At 36.3% G+C, this 26704-nt stretch overlaps 3 protein-coding genes across 5 annotated transcripts; 1 reads left to right on the top strand and 2 right to left on the bottom strand.

Moving 5' to 3' along the window:
- Positions 1-991: 991 nt before the first annotated feature.
- LOC130444886 (ATP synthase subunit d, mitochondrial) lies at positions 992-3065 on the bottom strand. Of its 3 annotated transcripts, none has more exons than XM_056780240.1 (4): positions 2735-3065; positions 1914-2060; positions 1481-1699; positions 992-1379 (listed from the first exon to the last, which is right to left on the bottom strand). In XM_056780240.1, exons 2-4 carry the CDS (start codon positions 2033-2035, stop codon positions 1199-1201), a joined length of 522 nt encoding a protein of 173 aa, XP_056636218.1. In that variant the 5' UTR covers positions 2036-2060; positions 2735-3065; the 3' UTR covers positions 992-1198. The 3 variants fall into 3 exon arrangements, with proteins under 3 accessions (XP_056636218.1, XP_056636216.1, XP_056636217.1); XM_056780239.1 differs by having other exon boundaries at positions 1006-1379; positions 1914-2063; positions 2735-3050; XM_056780238.1 differs by lacking the exon at positions 2735-3065 and having other exon boundaries at positions 1914-2403.
- A 5880-nt stretch (positions 3066-8945) lies between these two features.
- Positions 8946-16247, top strand: LOC130444887 (mucin-22-like). Its single transcript, XM_056780241.1, has 14 exons — positions 8946-9095; positions 9845-10138; positions 10196-10570; positions 10628-11002; positions 11060-11434; positions 11492-11956; positions 12014-12388; positions 12446-12820; positions 12878-13252; positions 13310-13684; positions 13742-14116; positions 14174-14728; positions 14786-15160; positions 15920-16247. Exons 1-14 carry the CDS (start codon positions 9032-9034, stop codon positions 16117-16119), a joined length of 4953 nt encoding a protein of 1650 aa, XP_056636219.1. The 5' UTR covers positions 8946-9031; the 3' UTR covers positions 16120-16247.
- A 1057-nt stretch (positions 16248-17304) lies between these two features.
- On the bottom strand, positions 17305-20708 carry LOC130444889 (peritrophin-1-like). Its single transcript, XM_056780243.1, has 2 exons — positions 20561-20708; positions 17305-17639 (listed from the first exon to the last, which is right to left on the bottom strand). The coding sequence occupies exons 1-2, from the start codon at positions 20634-20636 to the stop codon at positions 17320-17322; spliced, it is 396 nt and encodes a 131-aa protein (XP_056636221.1). The 5' UTR covers positions 20637-20708; the 3' UTR covers positions 17305-17319.
- Between the last annotated feature and the right edge of the window lie 5996 nt (positions 20709-26704).

The following is a 26704-nucleotide window of genomic DNA, read 5'->3' on the forward strand; positions in this document are numbered from 1 at the left end:
TAATTTTTTTCGTCTAATCTGTCCATCAGACTCCAAAAGCAAGGCAGATTTTTTATTTTAATTAGCTTAGTTATTTTCAATTTTAAACTGCCCACTAAATATTAATTAATTTATCATACCCAATACATATATACCTACCATCTGGAATGCAAATTTTGTATAACAAGCTTTTTAAAAAGTTTAAACTTACAAAAAAAGTCGATGAGATTTCACAAAGCAGAGAAAGGCAATGTTAAGTACTTAAATATAAAGGGTTTTGGGTTCCAGCTAGAACTTTTCAAAAGTTCGTCTATGTAGTTTCTAGTCCGGTGGCAAAGTAAGGTTTAAAATCTATATAACAAAAAAGCTACAGTACATACGCATTTCTAGTTTTAATCAATATAAGGTAGACAAATGCCTGTTTTATTTTTTAAAAATCGTCCAAATATTGGCCGTTACGTCGGATACATTCTTAATACCTGGCTTTAGTATTTTAATTTGCTAGGGAAGAAATCATGAAGCAGCGCCATGGTGAAGGCGGGATGTTTTCGCAATGTTGAAAATAAATAATCGTTAAGCATTCGCCTATAAGAAACACCATCTACCGAAATCTCTAACCCTTGACGATTTTCAAAAAAATAGGGTCCAATTATTCCCCTGCTTGACAATGCACACTAAATCGTCACTTTGAAACTGTGAAGTGGCTGTCGATATTTAAGAGGGGGTTTTGTCTTATAGGGGACCAATAACGACAATTTTACTTGTTTACACTTCCATTCAAATGAAAATGGGCTTCATCACTCCAAAAGATAGTGTTCACTGTGTGAAATCGTTTCAACATTGTCTCACAGAAATTTTTACGTGTATTGTGATCATTAGACTTAAACGCTTGCACAATTTGAATTTTAAATGGATGAAATTTAAGATCCTTCTTTAATATTTCGTGCACCAATGAATGACTTGAAACTCCAATTCAAATTCGTAACTCGGGAAAAATGAATTATACAGAAAGTTCAAAGAAACAAATTCAACAGTGGATATTGAGGTTTATTAAAATAATCTAAGAAGCACTGATACTAAACAGAAAAATAACATTGTAAATAAGATTGTAAAGTTATAGTATGACAATAATTCTTTCAAACAATTGTCATCTAAATTTTTTTCTAATAAATATGACACCTCTAAAGATCATATTAATGCATTAATTACATGAAATATTTCAATGGTGAGGTTGGGCATCTTTGTCAACATAGTCGATTTGCTCTTCAGGAGTGTGGGGCCAGAATGTTGGTCTGTTGATGGGGTCAAGAGCATCTTCTGGATAAGCATCACGGTAATCTTCCATAGTCATTTGATCGTATGGAATTAAGCTGGCTATGTGAGCTAATTGCTTTTTGTACCTAAGAAATTGTGCTAGTGAAATTGTAATTCTTAAAATTAGTTATATTGAATTTATCATTAATTTAATATTAAAGTACCATAATTCAATTGAAATACTTACTCAGCAATACGAGTATTAGACTCACTCTTGAATTTTTCTATATCACTTTTAATTTCCTTTTCTAGACTGTCGAGCTGGGGTTTAATGGTATCTGGTGGATATGGGATGGATAGAGCGGAATATTGTTTCTGAAATTCGTCAACCATCCCTGCTACTGGTACTTTTGATTTATAGAAGGCCCAATCAATAGCTGGTGCTTGCTCTGGATTTGACATCACACTAAATATACATCAATTATTACTGATATATGTATAAATAATGAAAAAAATGTATTTAAAAGTGATTAACCTCAATTCTATGCACTTTCAAAATAAAAATGGACTAATAATTTCATTAAACTATAAAATGAATATGAATATAAATGTAGAAATCGTTAAATAATATAACTCTTTAAAATATTTAAGGATTATGTAAAAATTTTGAATGACCTTACCGCCTGAGGTAACCATCAGATTTCGCTTTAAAAGCCAAATACTGAGCACGCTGATGTTCAGGAACTCTTTCGCTTAAAGCCAGCCAATTAATCGAACTTTTAGTAATTCTTCTTGTAGCCATTTTAGCAGATATTCAATAAATCGTTCTGCTAAAATAAATAAAATGTCTAACAATCAAATCCACTGTTAGTTATATAATTTTTACCAGTGTTGCCATCACTAGTGATGGGTGATTATTTTAGAAAAGTTATTAAATCGCTATACTACGTCACTACGTGTGAGTGAAATACGAGTTATTGCAATATTAATTCTGTCTGTATTGCATGATACGAAAAGTTAATGAGTGATTAAGTCATAATTTGAATCTTATTAGTTATAAGTAGCAACTAGAACTCTATACATTTAGAATGGATAGGTCACGAATAATTTCAGCCATAACTACGATACATGAGCAGTATTACAAAACATACCCTCTTAGGGGATGTTCTGTGATTACTATTAAGGGCTCGTTTATATGTCAGCGCATTTAGATGTCAAGTAATACGAAATCGGTGTTGGTACGAAATACAAAAGTGCAACAAAATTGAAAAACTGTGATTGTCATTCTCATCAAAGTGAAATAGAAATTAAGAAATACGATACAATATTAGAGTCAAGGAGAAGATAAATGTCAAACAGATTTTATAAATATGTAGTCTATTTGACTGGTTGATGAAACTTAATGTTTTTCCTACATAGTTGTCAATCACTATATGTTACTCGGCACCAGTGATATTTACATTTCACTACTCAACACAAAATATGATAAAATTGTTCTTACCTCTGTTGATATTTTTTAAATACGGAATCAATGTTAGAAATTAGTTATTTAAACTGAAAACACTAGGAAATTTAAATGAACTGGTCGAACTACACACAATTATCATTTTGAACTAAGTTTAATAAAAGAAAACTATTTTGTAACAAACATCCTCAATAGAACTTGTAGTAATGAACGTCATTTGAGATATGATTTTTTCACTATCTGAAACCCAAGAGTAATAGAGGTTCGGCTTGAATGACAACATTTACTTAAAGGTTTTTTAAATAGTCATAACATATTATAAAACAATATGGTTACCTACCTAAGCTCTAATGCAATCGTTAATCTCTTTAGATGCAAGCGGATAATTTTGCAATTGGATAATATGGTGTAATATGAAATTTTATTTATATGGGGGGATTTTGTTTGATAAGCAATCATAAAGTAATAAACAAAAACAATTGAAATTATGATTTTATCACAAAATATTGGTGATGTTTTGGCTCGTAATATTTAAGCTTTTCTTATTTTGATAACTATGTATGTATAGGGGAAGGGTGTACAAAATGACATACATTTTATAAAACTAGAAAAATTTAATCAAAAAATTGCATTTTTCAAACGAATATTAAACAAAACATATAATAACCCTTTCGCAACATCTTAGACGAGTCTTTACCTCGATAAAATAAAACACAAATTTTTAGTGAAAAAAAATCAAAATGAACAAGAAAAATTCATTTTACCCCACCTGGAGGGCAAAATGACACATCAATATTTTTTAATATATTTTTAGTCTGTACAAAGTTCACAAACAAAACTTTTTGTTTTTTTGTCTACCCCGGCACAGTCGGCATGTGCCCACTTTTGACAGGAACAGCAACGTAGCCACAGTTCACCTTGTTTGGAAAATTTATACACTTCTGTGCAATAAATGCAAGCACAATCGTCTTCATCTTCGTCGGCAGAAAAAGCCTCTTTTTCTGTGTCTGACTCGTCAGGCTCTGCAAGGACTTTTCTTGATACCACCCTTTTTCTTTTTTCTTGAATTATCAGTTTTAGTTTGCTTTTTTCTTTGGCCTCTTCCAAATTTGGGGTAGAGTTTAAGACAGAAGTTCCCTGACGTTTCCTTGGCTTTCGCTTTCCCTGGCCTGAAACAAATGATCCGATCGGAACTGGACTTAAATCAGCCGGTGTAACCAAAATTGAAACCCCACTTGTTGAATTTTGCAAGTTTTCCTGAGTGGCTGTAGGAATGATGAGGGGAGGTTTTATGGCGGAAGTATTTGTTGAACTAGGTCCAGGCTGACCATTATCATCAGTCAGAACATTAGCAGCTTTTTGGACGGGAGGATCTATGGCGGAAGCATTTTCTGAACTAGGTCCAGGTTGAGCATTATTATCGGTAAGGCCATTTGTAGCCTGTTGGACAGAACCGTTGACTACAATATTTGTAGTTTCAGATGCTTGAAACATATAGTCAGGGAACACATCAGGGTTTATTGGGTAGATGCCTGTTTTAGCAAATCCATGAGTGGCATTCTGGACTGTAGCCGCTTTTCCATACGCTTCATTTAGCAGACCACCAATTTGAAACTGTGTCACAACTCGTCTAGGATGAGCTTTGAGCCATCTGGTTATTGCTTGGTCATAATACGTCTTGAGTGGCCCAAAAAATGCCACATCGAGAGGTTGCATTCGATGTGTGCAATGAGGTGGCAGACACAAAAGCACAATGCCATTTTCTTTGGCGTACACAAGGGCATCGAGATATTTATGACTTGCATGTCCATCCACGATTAACAAAACCTTTTCAGTGGGAGATGCCTTGACATATTTTTGGAAATGTTGCAGCCACTGTAAAAACACTGGGCCAGTCATCCAGCCGGACTCCTGGGCAATGCATAAAGTTCCTGCAGGTGCATGGTCAGCCAATTCTTTTTTCATATTTTTCCGGGGAAAAATTAGGGCAGGCGGAATAAAGTTTCCAGCGGTGCACATGCAGCAAACAACTGTTACATGAGAACCTCTTTCAGCGCTGGTGATTGCTCCTACTTGCTTCCGACCGGCTGTAGCAAATATTTTCTGCGGGCGCTGCACTGTAGATAGAGCAGATTCATCTGCATTGTATATCCTCATGGGGTCGATATTTTCTTTTTGCATGATCTGGTCGAAGACCTTAAAAAACTGAGCCACTTGAGGCTTATTAAATGCCTGCGCTCTCGCTGCGGATGTAGCTTCGGGTTTACGCAGTGTTATATCTCGATTTCTTTTCCGAAATCCTCTTAACCAGTCTTTTCCTGCAGCCTTTTTATGATTATTAAACTGGTGCTCAAACCCATTTTTTACTGCTAAATTGTAGGCTAACTCCAGTACATCTTGTCTTGTGAGTCCAAAGAACCTTGATTCTAGCAGTTTTAAATGCTCCACCAACTGCCGTTCTACTTCTACAGGAAATGTGGTTTTAAACCTGCCCAGTCGTTTTTCGCCTTTTTTTAAAGTCTTATTTTTTTGCAAGGCATGTCTCCTTAGAGTTGCTTGAGGTATGTGGTAAGTTTTTGATGCCTTGAGCCACCCCATTTCACCATTATTAACAGCTTCTATTGCCTTTAATATAGAAGCAGGATCCCATGATTGCCTACTAGATTTTCTTACGTAATTTCTTGGCATTATCTATAAGAAAATGCATATTTTAATACGTCTATTATGATGGGGCAAAATGACATAGTATGTCAATTTGCCCTCCCACATTCTATGTCATTTTACCCCATATGAACCTTATGTAAACAAATGCAATTTTTGCCAAAACAAGAACCCGCTTAACAAATCTGAATAATTCAATTCTAAAAGCAACAATCACATAACTCAACATAAATATTCCAACGCAACAGTTTATCGCATTAAAAAGTTATAGCAGTTTTTAATGTTTCACGACAAAAAATTTTGGCGGTTAAAAATACTATAATCGAGCGTACACTTACTCTGAGTGACGAAGCGGTACTAAATGTAAAGGAGCATACCTGCTACCCATTCCGCAATAGCATATTCGTTTCCGAGCGCTTCCGAACGAAAATTTGTGTGTATTCGAGTGCTGTGTCATTTTACCCCACTATGTCATTTTGTACACCCTTCCCCTACATATACGGCGGTGTATTTTAATAAAGTTGTCTATATTCACGAGTGTTTTTCACTTCAAAAACATCTTTACTAAAGGTCAAAATACTTATGATGCAGGCCTACATCGCATTCCAGGGACTTGAACTTGGCTTTTTCCCCACATTCATTTGCACAGCGACGTTCTGTGCTAATGGTTGTGCAAGCTTTTGTTCTTGGTGTTGTGCTGTTCCGTATGTGACGTGCAAGCTTCGAGATTTATCTTCGAAATGCGAATAAAGAGTCTGTCTCTTTATTGTGTCCATTTTGTAATACGCATTCTTGTACGAAGATTCGCAACAGCTTGATCACACTTATCTACCCCCGTACATGTGCTTGTTGTAGCTGGCAATCAATGAAGGCTGAGGGATTGGTTTTTAGTCTTGTTTGTTGTAAAGTCCCAGTTTTCAAAGTTGGTTGCTACCGTGACGACATTATTGTCGTCCCAGCGACACAAAAATACGTCGTCAGACATGCTGTAATCGCTGTAGCTCCGTTCTTTCTTCTTGAACAAGTTGACAACTTTTAGCGGGTAGTTTTTAACACGGTTAGCTCTTAATGTACCAGTCACATAGTAACCTAACTTTCGGAGATGTCTCATCAATGATAACGATGTGAAAATATTGTCGAAGTATATTTTTATGCCACTTTGGGCTGTCTAGAACTACGTCTCCACCTAATCAGAAGTCTTTCTTTTCCCTATACAAATTACAAGCCGTCATGTAACCAGTACTTGCACACATAGCCCAATTTTTGTAGCCAAATCTTATAGGCTTAATCCTGATAAATTGTTCGACGTAATGCTTTCCATAGTTCGCTTTCGTCGATACTGTAATGCTCATCTCGTTAAGAATGGTCTACGATGCGTTTTACTTGTAATAAAATTAGTTTAACTCAAAAAACAAAATTGATAAGAGCAATCAGCTACAATGAAAAGCTTAGCGTTAAAACTACTAAGTTTCCTCGTTGCAAAACTTGCTTAATCATTAACGAAGCTTTGAAAGAGGAATATTTGAACATAAGTAAAATAACCACCCTTCTATTCTCAATTATACTCAATTATTTTCTGTCGATACTCAAAATTGTTCGTTTTAATGGTTCATTGTCAATAACAAGATCACCATCGTTTACTGGTTTTTTGCTGATGATCATGAACTTAGAATTTTTGGTATTATTAATTTTTAATTTGATTTGATAGCGTTTGTAAAACTTCGTCAGCTTCGAGGACAATGTCATCGACGTACCGGAAGTTATTTACGATCACCACATTTATTTTTATACCTTCTTCAACATCTTCACCGAATGCCTCCTCTCCTAATGATATCTGGATTTTTGATTCTAGTAAAGATTCGCTAGAGAAATCAATATCTTTGCTATCAATTCCAGTTCCAGTTGAAAATACAAAGGATAAATATATAATATTCCTGATTCATATGGATCAAAAATGACTAGTGCTTTTATTATAGTAAAATCTGTTGCTTGCAAAAGTGAATTGTCCACTCTGCGTACGCATAAGCGTATGAACTGAATGGGTAGTACATATCCATGGGCTAATCCATGAATTCCATATATTTCATTCTTCTGTGAGCGTAAACTCTCGCTGAGAGAAGCTTCTCAAAGTTGAAATTGATTAAGACCTATTTGAGGAACACAATGACCCAAGACAGATTATCTGTGTGTTTTTAGCTCTTCCATCTTCTGGTTATCAGTTTTTTCTTACTTTTACGTGTCCTCATTTTTTCTCTACGAATAATCCTGTCTCTTTTGTTATCTGTTGTTGTTTTTTCTAATTATTTCGAGGAGCACAATAAGCTACGATCATTGCCCCAGTGTGTTCTTGTCCACTTATTATATGCTGACATGTTGCCACAAGACTTTCACTGATTCATCGTCAGTAATGGTCCTCTTCTTCCAATGTTGTACCTAGTGCTTCACTTCAGGTTTTGGCTCTTAGTTTCTCACCAATTAAGTAATGGTCTGAATCAATATTTGCGTCTCTGTACGTTCTCACATCCATGAGATTGGAGTAGTGTTTGCTATCTCTAAGTACTTGGTCTATTTGCTTTTTCGTTCCTCCAGAAGATACCTTTGTAGCTTTATGTAGTTTTTCGTTAATGTTACTTTCATCATGAAGATTATGTCTACCAATATCTGATATCTCAGTCTCTTATTAATAGCTTCAGAATCGATTACTAGCTGCCTAATTCTTTTAATCACCACAAAGCTAGTGCCAAATTGATGTTGGGTGGGATAATAACTATAATATAGGTCATAATTGCTCTTATGTATGACTCCTTCTCCAGTCCAAGGCTTTATCTGTATTGCGACAAGATCGGATCCATATCCTATGATTTGTTCTTACAAATGTCTAGTCTAGGGTCGGTTACCGGATATCCGGCTAGGTTGCTCTGGTTAACGGAGGGTAATTACCACGTGAAGGTGAGAGTCGAAATTAACCTCCAGAAAGTAATTGTACTTTTCATAAAATAGATAGTAGAATTAACAAGTTACGACATGATTAAATTGAAGCGTAGGAATTTTTACATATGAAAACCGACATTACTAATGAGATATCCTCTGTATTTCGAAGCTGATGAAATGGAATTCTTCATTTATACATTCATCTTATTTGTTTTGTGTCATTTTAAAAATTCCAGATATGAAAAACAAACAAAAATCATCCATGAACCAGAACTTGAAAACAACCGACTTCAAGTTAAATCTACTTGTAATCTCATTTTTTGGAAACAAAAGGATTTGTAGCTATTGTTTGAAGAAATATTTAGACTTGTAATTTATTGATACTGTCAAAATATTAGCTTGAGATATTTATTGGTGACTATTTTTTTTCTCAAGATATACCTGAGGTTCGGATTGTAACAATAGTGAGAATTTCGCTCAGACAAACTTTAAAAGGAATTAAAAATTAAAGACACTGATAATACTTTTTAGTGAAAATCATTTATGGCATCAAATACCTTTTGACGTATGGTTTATAGATTATTTTTTATTGTTCTAAGCTGTTTAGTTCGTAAAGATCGGGAGTTAACAAGCAAAATTTTATCAATTTAAATCTTTTTATCAATTACAACGACATTTTTATATAAAAGCGATGATCCTTTCATTACAATTGTTAATATCATGTAACTTATTAATTGTATCATGATATATATTTTTGTTATTTGGAGTTTAAGTGCCCTTGTGAATTTGGGAGAATCGGTTGTTGGTGAGTGCGAGAAGTTATACAATATTTTTTTGTACGAGAGAGTACTTAAATCTAATGTTATTCAAATCCAAATATTTTCATAAATTTACCAGAACTAATACAAGTTTTTGGTCTTTTATTAACACGCTTATATTAGCTTCACCTGTATATGGGTTTGTTTGTTTGTAACTCTCCTTTGGACTAATTGGTTTAGAGAAATATTAACTACATCGTTACGGCTCGACACTAGTTTCGACGAGATGTAGGTATATAAGCAGCTAAGCCATTATGGGAGGGTGGTATAAATTAGATAAATATAGTTAAAAAAAAAAATAAAAAAACACGCTTTTAAAGCACATCAAACTAAAAAGTTAAAAATAATTTTTAAGGTGAGTAAAGTACATGTGTTCTTCTTTAGAAAATAATTTCCGTTAGTAAACAAAGTTCATGCCACGGTTCGAGATGGTAGGGATTATCCTGAAATGGGTGAAAGAACACAGAGTAAATTTTAAATGAAATAAGCTTTCGCTGGAAAAACCATTCCAGAAGATCAATTCTATTAGAAAGTAGCGATATTGTAACTCGATACAAGTCCAAACCAGGATTTTTTAATTATCTGCTTTATGTTTGATTTCAAACTAAGGTAATGAGCGAAGACTTATGGTACACATCGGCAGCTCAAACGGTTTTGTTGAAGGTGGATTGTGACTTGAATTTATTCGATATTTAATTTTAATTAATAGTATTAATCAATTTTCTGTATGTTTTAGTTTGTCCTGCGACAGACGAAGAAACATCGGTTTATTACCCAGTTTCCGATTGCACAAAATTTTGTGAATGCTCCAATGGGACAGCATACCTCCACAGTTGCCCAGAAGGTCTTTATTTTAATACTACATTGAACGCATGCGATTGGCCTGAGAACTCAGGATGCGCTACTAATCTCTCAACTATATTATCTCCAATTGAGAGTCCTTGCTCTGATCAAGAAACTACCACTGAAACTTCGTCGACAACAGAGGCATCTACCGAATCTTCGAATATTTGTGTTGAAGAAAATATCGGTATATTATAATACGAGGATGATTGCGAGTTTATATTTATTCGATCCATATTTTCAGTTTGTCCTGCCGAAGATGGAGAAGATTCAGTTTACTTCTCTACATCCGATTGTACCAAGTTCTGTCAATGCTCCAATGGAGTAGCATATGAACATGATTGTCCAGCAGGTCTTCATTTCAACTCCGAACTTAATGTCTGTGATTGGCCAGAAGATGCTGGATGCGAAAGCAGCTCCACCAATACAACTACAACAGAAGCAACTACCGAAGATGACACAACAACTTCCTCGTCCACTACAGAAGCAGCAACCGAAGATACAACAACTGCGACTGCATCCACGACAGATGCAGCAACTGAAGATTCTACAACAACGACTTCATCGACAACAGAGGCATCTACCGAATCTTCGAATATTTGTGTTGAAGAAAATATCGGTACATTATAATACGAGGATGATTACGAGTTTATATTTATTCAATGCATCTTTTCAGTTTGCCCTGCTGAAGATGGAGAAGACTCAGTTTACTTCTCTACATCCGATTGTACCAAGTTCTGTCAATGCTCCAATGGAGTAGCATATGAACATGATTGTCCAGCAGGTCTTCATTTTAATTCCGAACTTAATGTCTGTGATTGGCCAGAAGATGCTGGATGCGAAAGCAGCTCCACCAATACAACTACAACAGAAGCAACTACCGAAGATGACACAACAACGACCTCATCAACCACAGAAGCAGCAACCGAAGATACAACAACTGCGACTGCTTCCACGACAGATGCAGCAACTGAAGATTCTACAACAACGACTTCATCGACAACAGAGGCATCTACCGAATCTTCGAATATTTGTGTTGAAGAAAATATCGGTACATTATAATACGAGGATGATTACGAGTTTATATTTATTCAATCCATATTTTCAGTTTGCCCTGCTGAAGATGGAGAAGACTCAGTTTACTTCTCTACATCCGATTGTACCAAGTTCTGTCAATGCTCCAATGGAGTAGCATATGAACATGATTGTCCAGCAGGTCTTCATTTCAACTCCGAACTTAATGTCTGTGATTGGCCAGAAGATGCTGGATGCGAAAGCAGCTCCACCAATACAACTACAACAGAAGCAACTACCGAAGATGACACAACAACTTCCTCGTCCACTACAGAAGCAGCAACCGAAGATACAACAACTGCGACTGCATCCACGACAGATGCAACGAATGATGATACAACAACAACGACTTCATCGACAACAGAGGCATCTACCGAATCTTCGAATATTTGTGTTGAAGAAAATATCGGTACATTATAATACGAGGATGATTACGAGTTTATATTTATTCAATCCATATTTTCAGTTTGCCCTGCTGAAGATGGAGAAGACTCAGTTTACTTCTCTACATCCGATTGTACCAAGTTCTGTCAATGCTCCAATGGAGTAGCATATGAACATGATTGTCCAGCAGGTCTTCATTTCAACTCCGAACTTAATGTCTGTGATTGGCCAGAAGATGCTGGATGCGAAAGCAGCTCCACCAATACAACTACAACAGAAGCAACTACCGAAGATGACACAACAACGACCTCATCAACTACAGAAGCAGCAACCGAAGATATCACAACTGCGTTTGCTTCCACGACAGATGCAACGAATGATAATACAACAACAACGACTTCATCGACTACAGAAGCAGCAACCGAAGATATAACAACTGCGACTGCTTCCACGACAGATGCAGCAACTGAAGATTCTACAACAACGACTTCATCGACAACAGAATCATCTACCGAATCTTCAAGTATTTGTGTTGAAGAAAATATCGGTATATTATAATACCAGGATGATTACGAGTTTATATTTATTCAATGCATCTTTTCAGTTTGTCCTGCTGAAGATGGAGAAGACTCAGTTTACTTCTCTACATCCGATTGTACCAAGTTCTGTCAATGCTCCAATGGAGTAGCATATGAACATGATTGTCCAGCAGGTCTTCATTTTAATTCCGAACTTAATGTCTGTGATTGGCCAGAAGATGCTGGATGCGAAAGCAGCTCCACCAATACAACTACAACAGAAGCAACTACCGAAGATGACACAACAACGACCTCATCAACTACAGAAGCAGCAACGGAAGATACAACAACTGCGACTGCTTCCACGACAGATGCAGCAACTGAAGATTCTACCACTGAAACTTCGTCGACAACAGAGGCATCTACCGAATCTTCGAATATTTGTGTTGAAGAAAATATCGGTATATTATAATACGAGGATGATTACGAGTTTATATTTATTCAATGCATCTTTTCAGTTTGCCCCGCTGAAGATGGAGAAGACTCAGTTTACTTCTCTACATCCGATTGTACCAAGTTCTGTCAATGCTCCAATGGAGTAGCATATGAACATGATTGTCCAGCAGGTCTTCATTTCAACTCCGAACTTAATGTCTGTGATTGGCCAGAAGATGCTGGATGCGAAAGCAGCTCCACCAATACAACTACAACAGAAGCAACTACCGAAGATGACACAACAACGACCTCATCAACTACAGAAGCAGCAACGGAAGATACAACAACTGCGACTGCTTCCACGACAGATGCAGCAACTGAAGATTCTACAACAACGACTTCATCGACAACAGAGGCATCTACCGAATCTTCGAATATTTGTGTTGAAGAAAATATCGGTACATTATAATACGAGGATGATTACGAGTTTATATTTATTCAATGCATCTTTTCAGTTTGCCCCGCTGAAGATGGAGAAGACTCAGTTTACTTCTCTACATCCGATTGTACCAAGTTCTGTCAATGCTCCAATGGAGTAGCATATGAACATAATTGTCCAGCAGGTCTTCATTTTAATTCTGACCTTAATGTATGTGATTGGCCAGAAGATGCTGGATGCGAAAGCAGCTCCACCAATACAACTACAACAGAAGCAACTACCGAAGATGACACAACAACGACCTCATCAACTACAGAAGCAGCAACGGAAGATACAACAACTGCGACTGCATCCACGACAGATGCAGCAACTGAAGATTCTACAACAACGACTTCATCGACAACAGAGGCATCTACCGAATCTTCGAATATTTGTGTTGAAGAAAATATCGGTACATTATAATAAGAGGATGATTACGAGTTTATATTTATTCAATGCATCTTTTCAGTTTGCCCCGCTGAAGATGGAGAAGACTCAGTTTACTTCTCTACATCCGATTGTACCAAGTTCTGTCAATGCTCCAATGGAGTAGCATATGAACATAATTGTCCAGCAGGTCTTCATTTTAATTCTGACCTTAATGTATGTGATTGGCCAGAAGATGCTGGATGCGAAAGCAGCTCCACCAATACAACTACAACAGAAGCAACTACCGAAGATGACACAACAACTTCCTCGTCCACTACAGAAGCAGCAACCGAAGATACAACAACTGCGACTGCATCCACGACAGATGCAACGAATGATGATACAACAACAACGACTTCATCGACAACAGAGGCATCTACCGAATCTTCGAATATTTGTGTTGAAGAAAATATCGGTACATTATAATACGAGGATGATTACGAGTTTATATTTATTCAATCCATATTTTCAGTTTGCCCTGCTGAAGATGGAGAAGACTCAGTTTACTTCTCTACATCCGATTGTACCAAGTTCTGTCAATGCTCCAATGGAGTAGCATATGAACATAATTGTCCAGCAGGTCTTCATTTTAATTCTGACCTTAATGTCTGTGATTGGCCAGAAGATGCTGGATGCGAAAGCAGCTCCACCAATACAACCACAACAGAAGCAACTACCGAAGATGACACAACAACGACCTCATCAACCACAGATGCAGCAACCGAAGATACCACAACTGCGACTGCTTCCACGACAGATGCAGCAACTGAAGATTCTACAACAACGACTTCATCGACAACAGAGGCATCTACCGAATCTTCGAATATTTGTGTTGAAGAAAATATCGGTATATTATAATACGAGGATGATTACGAGTTTATATTTATTCAATGCATCTTTTCAGTTTGCCCCGCTGAAGATGGAGAAGACTCAGTTTACTTCTCTACATCCGATTGTACCAAGTTCTGTCAATGCTCCAATGGAGTAGCATATGAACATAATTGTCCAGCAGGTCTTCATTTTAATTCTGACCTTAATGTCTGTGATTGGCCAGAAGATGCTGGATGCGAAAGCAGCTCCACCAATACAACCACAACAGAAGCAACTACCGAAGATGACACAACAACGACCTCATCAACCACAGATGCAGCAACCGAAGATACCACAACTGCGACTGCTTCCACGACAGATGCAACGAATGATGATACAACAACAACGACCTCATCAACCACAGATGCAGCAACCGAAGATACCACAACTGCGACTGCTTCCACGACAGATGCAACGAATGATGATACAACAACAACGACCTCATCAACCACAGATGCAGCAACCGAAGATACCACAACTGCGACTGCTTCCACGACAGATGCAACGAATGATGATACAACAACAACGACTTCATCGACAACAGAGGCATCTACCGAATCTTCGAATATTTGTGTTGAAGAAAATATCGGTACATTATAATACGAGGATGATTACGAGTTTATATTTATTCAATCCATATTTTCAGTTTGCCCTGCTGAAGATGGAGAAGACTCAGTTTACTTCTCTACATCCGATTGTACCAAGTTCTGTCAATGCTCCAATGGAGTAGCATATGAACATAATTGTCCAGCAGGTCTTCATTTTAATTCTGACCTTAATGTCTGTGATTGGCCAGAAGATGCTGGATGCGAAAGCAGCTCCACCAATACAACCACAACAGAAGCAACTACCGAAGATGACACAACAACGACCTCATCAACCACAGATGCAGCAACCGAAGATACCACAACTGCGACTGCTTCCACGACAGATGCAGCAACTGAAGATTCTACAACAACGACTTCATCGACAACAGAGGCATCTACCGAATCTTCGAATATTTGTGTTGAAGAAAATATCGGTATATTATAATACGAGGATGATTACGAATTTATATTTATTCAATGCATCTTTTCAGTTTGCCCCGCTGAAGATGGAGAAGACTCAGTTTACTTCTCTACATCCGATTGTACCAAGTTCTGTCAATGCTCCAATGGAGTAGCATATGAACATAATTGTCCAGCAGGTCTTCATTTTAATTCTGACCTTAATGTCTGTGATTGGCCAGAAGATGCTGGATGCGAAAGCAGCTCCACCAATACAACCACAACAGAAGCAACTACCGAAGATGACACAACAACGACCTCATCAACCACAGATGCAGCAACCGAAGATACCACAACTGCGACTGCTTCCACGACAGATGCAACGAATGATGATACAACAACAACGACCTCATCAACCACAGATGCAGCAACCGAAGATATCACAACTGCGACTGCTTCCACGACAGATGCAACGAATGATGATACAACAACAACGACCTCATCAACCACAGATGCAGCAACCGAAGATACCACAACTGCGACTGCTTCCACGACAGATGCAACGAATGATGACACAACAACAACGACCTCATCAACCACAGATGCAGCAACCGAAGATATCACAACTGCGTTTGCTTCCACGACAGATGCAACGAATGATAATACAACAACAACGACTTCATCGACAACAGAGGCATATACCGAATCATCCAATATTTGTGTCGATGAAAATATCGGTAATTTATAATATAAGGGTAATCGCGAGTTTTTATTTATTTGATTCAAATTTCTAGTTTGTCCTGCTGAAGATGGAGAAGATTCAGTTTACTTCCCTGTATCTGATTGTACCAAGTTCTGTCAATGCTCCAATGGAGTAGCATATGAACATAATTGTCCAGCAGGTCTTCATTTCAACTCCGAACTTAATGTATGTGATTGGCCAGAAGATGCAGAGTGTGAGAGTAGCTCTACCACTACAATCACCAGTAACTAAATTGAACCCAACCAGGCATCTTATTACAAGGAAAATTATATGATGTAATAAATACATTTGAAATTATAGACTACCGTATAATTGATATATACTCAATGTAAATAATATTTAATTTAAACATAAAAAAAGTATCTTATTTAGTATCCTCCCTTTTCTGTTCGCTATTTTCAAGTGCAACTAGTGCTGAATTAATAAGTCTGGAAAGAATACTACTGGATATACTGGTATTCAGATTCAGAGGTTAAAAAGCTTGAAATACGGTATGTCGCAGCTATCAAATGATAGCCGAGTTTGAGGAGATGAACGGATTAGTGATGCATTAGATCTATAATAACAGCTACAATCCAACCTAGAAGCTTTAGAAATACAGGACAAAATAAAATATAGAAGGAAATTGAAATACGTTTGTAAACTACTCAAGAGGGTACGAGTAGGTAGAACAGATCTGGATAAAAAGAAACATATGCTCTAATACATACAGTAACTAAATTTATGTATTCAAAATATAACCATACAGAAATCTGTTCTTTTCTATTCGTTCTGTTTCTCCAATGAATAGTAAATACGAATTTACACGAAAATTTGTTTCAAAAAGAAATTTAGTAAGCTAACAAATAAAAAGTAAAGTCAAAAAAACTTACAACAGTTTTATGCGTTTTTCGTTTAATTTACCAGTTACCAGCTCGTAGTTTCCGAAGAAAGTCATGCAATACTTGGCACGGTATCTCAAAATGAAATCGATATCTCGGCGAGGCGATGAGTTTTTGGAATAAGACTAGTGGCATTCTCTGGCAACACACTACCCATCCCACCAAAATTGCTTATTCTACGCTCGATTTCTACCTGACCAGTGGTCCCCAGTTTGAAGTGAAGATGGCGCCAGTTAGTGTTCGATGGGGAATGCTTAACCACATGAACCAAGTAGCTTCGCTTTTTGACGTTGTCTTCGGGTAACTACTCGTACGTTATACGTATAAGTTTGTTATACCACTCTGATTAGACGTAATAACGTCGAAACTAGTAAGTGGTTATAAGCCTCTCCTTGAGAGAGAGAAATGTAATTCAATATTCGTCGAGGCATTAGCTAGGAGAGTAGTTGTTTTCTCCTTTAAAGTACGGCAGTTTATATTTTTCAAATATTCAAATTATTTGTTGGTAATAATTGTAATAACACAAAATATGGACTAAAAATTAGTTGTTTTATTTACAATCATTTCTACAAACATCGGGTTCGTAATGTTGACGGCAATCAAATTCTACTGGTGTACCTCTATCACACACAATAAATTTATTACAATCACAGAAATGTTTATCATAATAATATTCATCAGGATATACGCAATAACCCTCAGGTGGTTTCACGTTATAAGGATAATCGCAATTTTGATTTTCGGGATTGAATTTCAAAGGTGTCGGGCAATCCATTAGTACGTCATTGTTATTTTCACAAATTATGAAACTGCTGCAATTTGTAGGACATGGAAGGCGAACTCCATCCATTTGACCATCGCATTGTTGACCTAAAAATTATATCTGTGTTTGAAATAAATCGTAGACTGGAATACCACGCATTTTCGTAAAGAATCCAAAGATATCCATTGGAAAAACGCCACATAGGGAATTAGGTATTATCATTACAACGGGTAACGCACCAACAAAATCTTGGGACCTTGCATGGTCTTCTTGCTGACGATCCTTACCACAGATTACTATTTTGTGAAATAATGCGCAATCAACTGTATGACAAGGTTGTCCTCGCCTCTATACGATTTATCGTACCACCGATCGTACGACATCAAGTCCTAACTATCGCTAGAAAAACGGTTGGATAGTAGTTATTGGCGTTGTAGTACTACTTGTACTAAGATGGTGTGGTAGAGATTCTCCATGGGAAATTGGAAAAAATCAAAGTAGATAGTTCTTTCGTATTCTTGAAAATTGACAATCAATAATTACCGGACTGCTTTCAGACGTTTCAGACGAAGGATTTCTGTACTACACAACTTTTTCTAGTAAAATCTTGATTTATTCGCCAAGCGGTCGAAAGAAACCCAATTACACAATTGTTCCAGGCCCTCTAGCGATGCAACTCAGCAAAACTGGAAAAAATATTTCAGACAAAAGTTGTGTGAAATATTATGCTCTATAAAGCTATTATTTAACTTTTTTCCCTAGAACGCATAATTTTCCTGAAAAACTGGAAAAATTGATTTTTAAAAATTTTTCGCGCCCCCTAGAGGCGAAAATATCCGTTATTTAGAAAAAGTTTGGGATAAAAGTTGTCGGGATTTTTGTATGCTACAACTTTGCTCTTTACTATTTTCCCCGAAAAAGCATAGTTTTCCAGAAAATGCAATAAATGTGTTTTGAAATCTGCGCGCCCTCTGGCGACTTAATTATGCAACGTTCGACAAAATTTTCATTGGCAAAGGAGGAAATTTAATTATCAACACCTCATTTTCGAGACTGCAGTAACTCGAATTCGGTTTCATACTGTCAAAAACATCGAAATTGACTGGTCTCGTTGCCGTGGCGAAAATTTCTCTGGAAAATGTCTAACTTGAGTGAACTATAGAGTGAACAGATGAAGTCTGTCTGGTCACTTCAATAGAAAAAACTATCCGGTGGGTCAATAGAAAAGCCGCATGTCACTTTGACTCCACAATTAAATCAGCCAAACCACACGGTGTCGAGTATATGGACGTGTTGTGGTGCTGCAACGGTTCCCACGTGTCGTATAAACGGTTCTTAGCTCTACTTTCAATTCCGTATCAATTGATGGGAAGACGCGGAAGCCTTCAGTGCCCTTCACGTCCCACGTAATCAAAAGAATTAGTTTTTCTGAGTGATAATAATAATAAGAGCTCCCATAGTAGATGACCCCACTCACCATAGACCTATCACGTGCCTACCCACTTTATATAAGATACTAACAGCTTGTATCACTAACAGAATTTATAGACACGTAGAGGAAAATAACATCTTAGCAGAGGAACAGAAAGGTTGCAGGAGAGATCATCAAGGGTGCAAAGAACAAAGATTACAAAAAAGCGTTTGATAGTGTTCCAGGCTTATGGAGATGTTGCAGACTTAGAAAATCCACCCAACTATTGTAAGCTTCCTTTCAATAACGATGAAGGAATGCCGAACGCACCTACATCTTCAAATCGGTCCAAACTCCCTCAGTACTGACGAAATACCCATTCGTATGAGAATATACAAGGACTCCTTGGTTCCGTTGTGGTTCTGCCTTGTTATGAATCTCCTATGTACCATGCTAAATGATACAAAGTACTAAGATCAACTGTACCATCTCCCATTTTCTTTACATCGGCGATATCAAGCTATATGTAGCAGATAAACGTTAAATCAATAACCTTCTCGATATAACACATCGATTCTCCACCGATATACATATGGAGTTTGGACTTTCTAAGTGCAAGAGTCTACATATCAAGAAAGGCATTGCCATAAACGGAAATGTGCAGCTTTCCAACGGAGATATCGTAAAATCGATGAAAAACGGAAAACCCTATAAATACCTTGGATTTCAGCATACTAAGTTACTGGACCACAAGCAGACAAAAGCTAGAATCCAGGTCACTTATGAAGTTCGAATTAAATGTCGGCAACTTAGTCCAGGCAATCAACAACTATACCAATCTTTTGGAATCCTGTGTGGACAAAAACAGAGCTAGAGGGTATTCAGAGGTTGACACGAACAATGATGACCAAGAACAACAACCACCACCCGAAGTGTTCCACTATTAAAACAATATTACCTCAAAAATAGGGTGGGAGAGATGGCCAGAATCTGATTTGACAATAGTATTGGACACCGAGAAGTGGTCACGAAAGGCATTACGAGGTAGACATCATCACGACCTCAACTAGTCGCATGTTGACAAAGAAGCTTTAAACAGTTGGCTTACTAGCGGCAATCCCTTTCCAGAGACCAGAGGCTTCATGATGGCTATCCAGGATGAAGTTATTAACACGAATAACTACGAGAAAAATGTTATCAAGGATCACTCAGCTGACAAAGGTGCCAACAAACATCACAGATCATTCGACATAAAACATCTGTAGTACTATCTACACCGGCATAACCAAGTATGGTACATCATCCACCAGAAACTGGCCAACAATCTTTTCAATACGTATACACCGTACTAAAAGTACCAGCTGCAGAAGGTGCTCAAAAATGAGAACCTTAGACTCTACTATGAAGGTCCATTATCACCGATAGACGGTTCTAAGCTGAGTAGTGTATAAGTCTTTATCATAATAATAATACCAACTTATTATTTAACTGGTTGTGGATAACTTTTTATGAATAATTTCGAGGCGAAGTTATCAACCATCCTATACACATTAACTTGTCAGGATTGTATATTTTATCATATATTTTGAAAGTATACCTTATACTAAAAAAACGTACCTGCAATTGTAATTACTGCACATATATTTGAGCATATACACCATATTGTGAGTAATAAAAAACCGGCGTTCATCATCTGGAGAATTAAATGACTATTTGAGTACTTCGTTTTTGAATAAAATTAAAAATACAAACTCACTACCTGAAAAGCCTTGATCTCTGTTTATCTTTAAAAATTTATAAATGAAATCCTAGTGATTAAAAAGGGATTAGAAAACAAAATATTATCATTTCGCACGTTTAAATTTACAGGGGCGAATTATACTAATTAATAATTATTTGTTAATTACGAATAAATAGTCTGCAAAATTGGTTAACAGCAGAATATTTTTCTTCAAACTTCTGGTTTGTAATGCCTTGGTTGTTATTAAAGACTAGCAGTTATAATATGATACAATTATAATGAAGATCTGAATCTGTAAAGTGGTCAACTTAGACCCAATTTTACAAGTGAAATTCAAACTTCAAACGTCAGTTTAAACTAGTTTAAATTTCAGTTTAACATGTATATGAAGATCCTAATAATATTTTAAAGGGTTTTCTTAAAATGTTTGAAGATTTATAGTTTATATTTGTGGAGCTCGACGATGATGATAAAGAAATTATTAACATTGTCGACACGCCGAGGAAACAAAAAATTACCTAGAGCAAATGATCGTACTTATTTTTTAGACTTGTCGTGCTTCTATCCAAAACATTTTTTTCTATTCCATCACAAGGTTAACCAAAAACACTAAATCATTGTCAGAGAAATTGCAGTAGCATTTTTTTTACTACAATTTTTGTTTATTCTTGGTTTAAACTAGAGTTTAAACCATAGTTTTATCTTTAGTTCAATCTCCAGTTTTATTCTAGGCTGTAAAATTGGCCCTTAGGCGTTTATGTGATGATATAAAGTTGTTATCAATAGTTTTTTGTTTGAATACTGACAAAAGGAAAAATATTAAAATCTTGATGTGAAGTACCATCTACCATCTATTAGATCTCACCATGGCAAATGCCTGAAGTTTATACCGGTGAGTAAAATGTACCTGTCGAAACTATGAAAAGGATATGTCCTTGGCAGATATCACACTCGAAGTAGCTGAAATTTGGATAACTTTGTTCGATAGATCTCATCAAGATCTATCTGTGTGTGAAAAGTTATGATGATTGACGATCAATGATGAAGACATCAGATTGAAGTCTTGATTTCTCTAATCAAAAAGCACGTGGCTCCAGGAAGCATAATTCATACAGATGGCTGGCTAGCCTATCGATGCCTCAACGATGAAGGTTATACTCATGAATTGGTCAATCACAAAGAAAGATTTGTTTCTAATAGCGGGGTTCATATCCGAAGAAATGATGCCAGCTGGAGACCTCTGAGAGCATTCTTCTTCTTCAGATTGAGAGGACAGAATCATAGAATATACATGGCGACGAATATGTGAATCTGAATCATAAATAGACCCATTCATTTCATTAATAGAAGTAAAAAAAATTTTCAAATGTAAAAGTTATAGATTTAAGTCCAATTGAAAAACATTATTTTTGTTTACCTTTATTTTAGTCTCTAACACAACCTAACCTAACCTATCCTAACCTAACCTAACCTCACCTAACCTCACCTAGCCTAGCCTAGCCTAACCTAACCTAACCTTACAAAAATTAGTAAATTTTCATGTTATTTATTGATTTTTCGTGAAAATAATGCATTAGCGTAATTTTTCCACAGAAACACTTCTGCACGTGCGTCAATCATCACAATTTTTGACACACATATAGATTTTGCTGAGATCTATGGAACAAAGTTATCTATGGTTCGATATCTGTTAGCTTTCCTGAGATAATGGCCATTTCTGGTATCTCCGGAAGTGAATGTTTCCGCATGAAATAGATATGATAAATCGATTTCTCGTGATATCAATAGTCTCTGTATAGAGTTAAATTTGGACATTCAGTCAAAGAAGCGCAAACGTCTTGCGCAACTATGGAGTTCATTTTGTATTTTACGCGCTAAAGACTGCTTGACATGATGCAATATAACGTGCAATGCAATGTAAGACGCAATATTTCTTTATTAAAAGCATACGCAGAAGTTCAGCTGATTTTTTCATGCAAGATCTCGCATTTGCAACATCATCGGTTTTATGCCAATTTTTATTGCGTGAAAGCTGCAATTCTAGGGAAAAATTTAGTTACTTCTGGATTGACAACCATCGACAGCGATGTTCCGAAACTTGTGCGAAATACTGAAAAATTCCTAAGTATATACCGAACATGGGCTAAGGTGTTTTTCGGCAACCATGTTGGTGGAAATCGGTGCTGATTTGCTCACTATCCAAAGACACGAAGAATGGCGTTCTTCCAACGTAACAGAAGGTTACAGAAGAATAGAAGCTCGGTGACATTCCATCAGGAAAATCAAAACATCTACGAACAACTTTAGTTCTAAAGAATAGAATACCGAAAGGACTAAACTAAAACTAAAATATTAATTTGTCGTTATTGATGATGAAAACAGAATGTATTCATTTTCATCCAAATTCTCGAATGCCAAATATGACTTTAGTAATTTTGATCTTTCTGATTCCTATCGATCTAGAAAACCAAAAACATTTAACAACGATATATTAAGAAAAGAAATGAAAGCAATCGAGGAAAACCAACTGCGCTCCACCGTTCAAGAACTTTTGCAGCAGATTGGAAAGAGAATTGTTTGAGTCTCTCATAATCTGTTCGAAGAAGACAACGCTAGCCCATCCATCATGTGCGTCACCAAACAGAACCTTTTCTTTTGGCTTCATTACTAGAGTCGATTAATCCATAATATCAAAATTTTGTTGATGTCGGTTGACTGATTTTGAAAATAAAGTATTTCTTTCTAGTATCCCTTTGTATTTTGGATTTAATATAATAAAATGGCGTCATTCACGGAAATACTGTTGAACGTCCGCTTGGGATTCCCATGTTGTTTACTGCCTATTTTTTTAAAATTGAAAAGCTGCGAAATGCTTTAGTGAGATGAAAAATTTCCATTAAAAAAAATTCAATATTATAAATTCTTATAAATATGACATTTATTGTTTTAGATTATAGCAATAAATTTTATTGATACCTAGTAATCGTAAATTTATATTGGCAGGTATTAATTTTTAGACATAATAATTATTTTCTTATTATCATCATCACTAATTATAGAACGAGAACAAGGATAGGTTCAATCTATGCAAATAAAGGTAAATTGAAAAAATATGTCTTCTAATTATATGAAGACCCAATTATTCTATTCTACCTCCAGTCTTATCACGTTCTAGGGTAAAATACTTGACAATTTGAGGTAGCAGCTAGCTTCTTGGCATTTCAAATTTTCAAATATCCCGCGCATCTACGAGGATGTATCGATATCTAGTTAGCTTAGACCAGTTCCATGCATAAACAAAATATTGCGTTACCATAGCAACGAACAATAAATTATTAGAAGTGTTAGTGTAAAGTTTGACGTCAAAAAAGTAAACCAGAACTACGCAATAAATTAATAGAAAAAAGATGTCCACCGAAATTGTGAAAATCGAAAAATTGGAGTATCGAACCATCATCAAGTACTACCTGTATTTAAAAGGGTTAAGATGTAAGCAGATTAACGAAGATATGCTTAAGACCCTTGGGGATCAATGTCCTTCGTATGCGACCGTGAAAAATTGGCCTACAAGCTTCAAAAGAGGTAAATTTTCTTCCATTGAAGATGATGACAAATCGGGAAGGCCAGTTTCTGTGTCAGTCGCCGAAAATATCGATGACATGATTTTATCAGACCGTCGAATTGGGCTTAAATGAATATCTGAAGCTCTGAATATTTCATACGAATGCATCCATCATATAGTTCACGTCAATTTGGACATGAGAAAAATTGATGCAAAATGGATCCCCAAATGTTTGAATGTTGACCAAAAGCTTGCAAGGGTAGAAGCATCGTGTCCGATCTGGGCTCGATTTGAAAACGATGTAGACTTCATAAACCGAATTGTTACTAAGGATGAGACTAGGGTACATTTCTAGGATCCAGAAACGAAGCAACAATCGATGGATTGGTGACACTCTGGTTCTCCAAGACCTAAGAAGTTTCATGTCCAAAAATCTGCTGGAAAAGTTCTTGCTTCAGTTTTTTGACATTGCCATGCAGTAATCATGATTGATTTTTTGGATAAGAGTAGAACAATAACTGGAGATTACTATTCGACATTACTGATCACTCTATGGGAAAAAATTAAAGAGAAAAGACGCGGAAAGATATCCAAGATAGATAGATAGAAAGATATGTTTTCGCATAACGACGCCGCTGCACACAAATCTTATGTTGCCATGCAAAAAATTCGTGATTTAGGATTTGAATTACTAGAACACCTCCCTTATTCACCAGATTTGGATCCATTCGACTATCATCTCTTTCCTCCACCGAAAACTGCTGTGCAGAGCAAGATGAGACGTTTTTTTAATATCTAGAGACGTTAGAGATTCGCTGTAATAAATGTATTCAATTAAGAGGAGAATATGTTGAGGAATAAAATATTTTGACATAGAAATTTTGTTTGGTTCTATAGTAGGTTAAGAATTTTTCAATATATCCTCGTACTTATCCACAGCGTTAGATTTTATCTAAAATATTCTACAAAGAAATGTTTAGTATTCAACCAAATATTACGATATCACTAGATTTTAAGGGTTGCGTCAAAATTTTTGTACAAAAAGGCCATCCATGTATATTATCTTTGGTAGAACGTACCAAGTGCGACTTCTTGTGAGGGTTGTCTGTTTCCGACCCCGATACGTTGAGATATTCTCTCTGAAAATTCAGTCTTTAGCTTTTATTTGACAATCGTATAAATGGATCGCTTTGAAGATATTTCAAAAAATGGAAAAAAATCATTATCGGGCCTACGCGAATGAAAGAGGCATTAGGCACTGCCCACTGAGACTCTACTACCTCATTTATAACCATATAATTTTGGGGCAAGTGATTGTGCATTTTTTTGCATTGTAACATGTTGAGCCCGTAACTGAACCAACTGAACGTGGAGTAGGTAGGTAAAGGTTGTGCTCCACGTTTCTGAAGCTGGAGAAGCGTGCAAACGGATTCAAAGATGAATAAGGAAGGAAGAGTCAGCATTTTTAATATTTTAGAGAAGTCCCTGCAGTTTAGTCCGAGTAAATATCTGACAGCTCTATTTTGTAGTTTGAAGATTCGCTCAAATTGAGTCACACCACACGTACCCCAAAAGGGAAGGGCATATCGGAGATGTGACTCAATAAAGGCATTTCAAGGAATTGTCCACAACAGACCCTACAAATTTTACATATCTAACGATGTCAATGGTGGTGTTATTTAATAAAAAAACTGTATTTTTATATGATGACGATCAGCCGTTTGTTTTTGAGATAGTTATAATCATGTGTTCAAGCAATACATTAAAAAGAGAGTACACATGATTTCTTGATAAGATAGAGGGTGAAATGGTAAAAGAAAAAAGGTGCTTTTCCATTAGGACGTCACTCTCTTTTCATACATCTGAAATCTCCATAGCTAAAATTCATAAATTGCACTTCGAATTGGTTAACCACTCACCGTACACATCAGATCTTGCCCTCCGCGACTTTTTTCAGTTTCCTTACTTTACCATCATTTTGATTAGGTTAATTCTGAAAATTGACTGAAACAACATTTGCCGTGGAATAATTAATAACAGATTTGCTTTTATTTGTTTAATAAATTCACGAAATTCTCATTTTAAAAATTATGAAAAATGTTTGCCAACTATCAGAGAATTATTAAAAAACTAGCTGAGCCGACAGACTTCGTACTGCCTCAATCGATAAATAAAATGTTTTGTATAAAACAAACAAGAGGATTCTTTAAAACAAATAAAAATTATTCTCGGTATGAATGAAGTTTTATTATTATTTTCGATTAATTACACATGATGTTGCTTATTTGCAAAACAGAGTTTTTCTGAAATATTTGGATTCGTATATGCGCGAAACAAGGAAACTCAAATTTGATTCCGCAAACTTCCAACGACTGGCCTTGCGATATACTTATGGTTATCGTAAAGGCCAGACGTGCCGGAAATTGTAAAGACAAGACATCCCCTTCTTTGTGTTTTC

Source organism: Diorhabda sublineata, chromosome 6 (genome assembly GCF_026230105.1).
Source record: "Diorhabda sublineata isolate icDioSubl1.1 chromosome 6, icDioSubl1.1, whole genome shotgun sequence".
NCBI lineage: Eukaryota > Metazoa > Arthropoda > Insecta > Coleoptera > Chrysomelidae > Diorhabda > Diorhabda sublineata.

Coding starts and splice junctions, on each gene's coding strand:
- LOC130444886 (XM_056780240.1), bottom strand. CDS start 2,035: ATGGCTACAAGAAGAATTACTAAAAGTTCGATTAATTGGCTGGCTTTA. Junction 1,700..1,913: donor TCTGATGGTTACCTCAGGCG/GTAAGGTCATTC, acceptor ATGTATATTTAG/TGTGATGTCAAATCCAGAGC. Junction 1,380..1,480: donor TCTAATACTCGTATTGCTGA/GTAAGTATTTCA, acceptor ACAATTTCTTAG/GTACAAAAAGCAATTAGCTC.
- LOC130444887 (XM_056780241.1), top strand. CDS start 9,032: ATGATATATATTTTTGTTATTTGGAGTTTAAGTGCCCTTGTGAATTTG. Junction 11,003..11,059: donor TTGTGTTGAAGAAAATATCG/GTACATTATAAT, acceptor CCATATTTTCAG/TTTGCCCTGCTGAAGATGGA. Junction 15,161..15,919: donor TTGTGTTGAAGAAAATATCG/GTATATTATAAT, acceptor TCAAATTTCTAG/TTTGTCCTGCTGAAGATGGA.
- LOC130444889 (XM_056780243.1), bottom strand. CDS start 20,636: ATGATGAACGCCGGTTTTTTATTACTCACAATATGGTGTATATGCTCA. Junction 17,640..20,560: donor TGCAGTAATTACAATTGCAG/GTACGTTTTTTT, acceptor TATAATTTTTAG/GTCAACAATGCGATGGTCAA.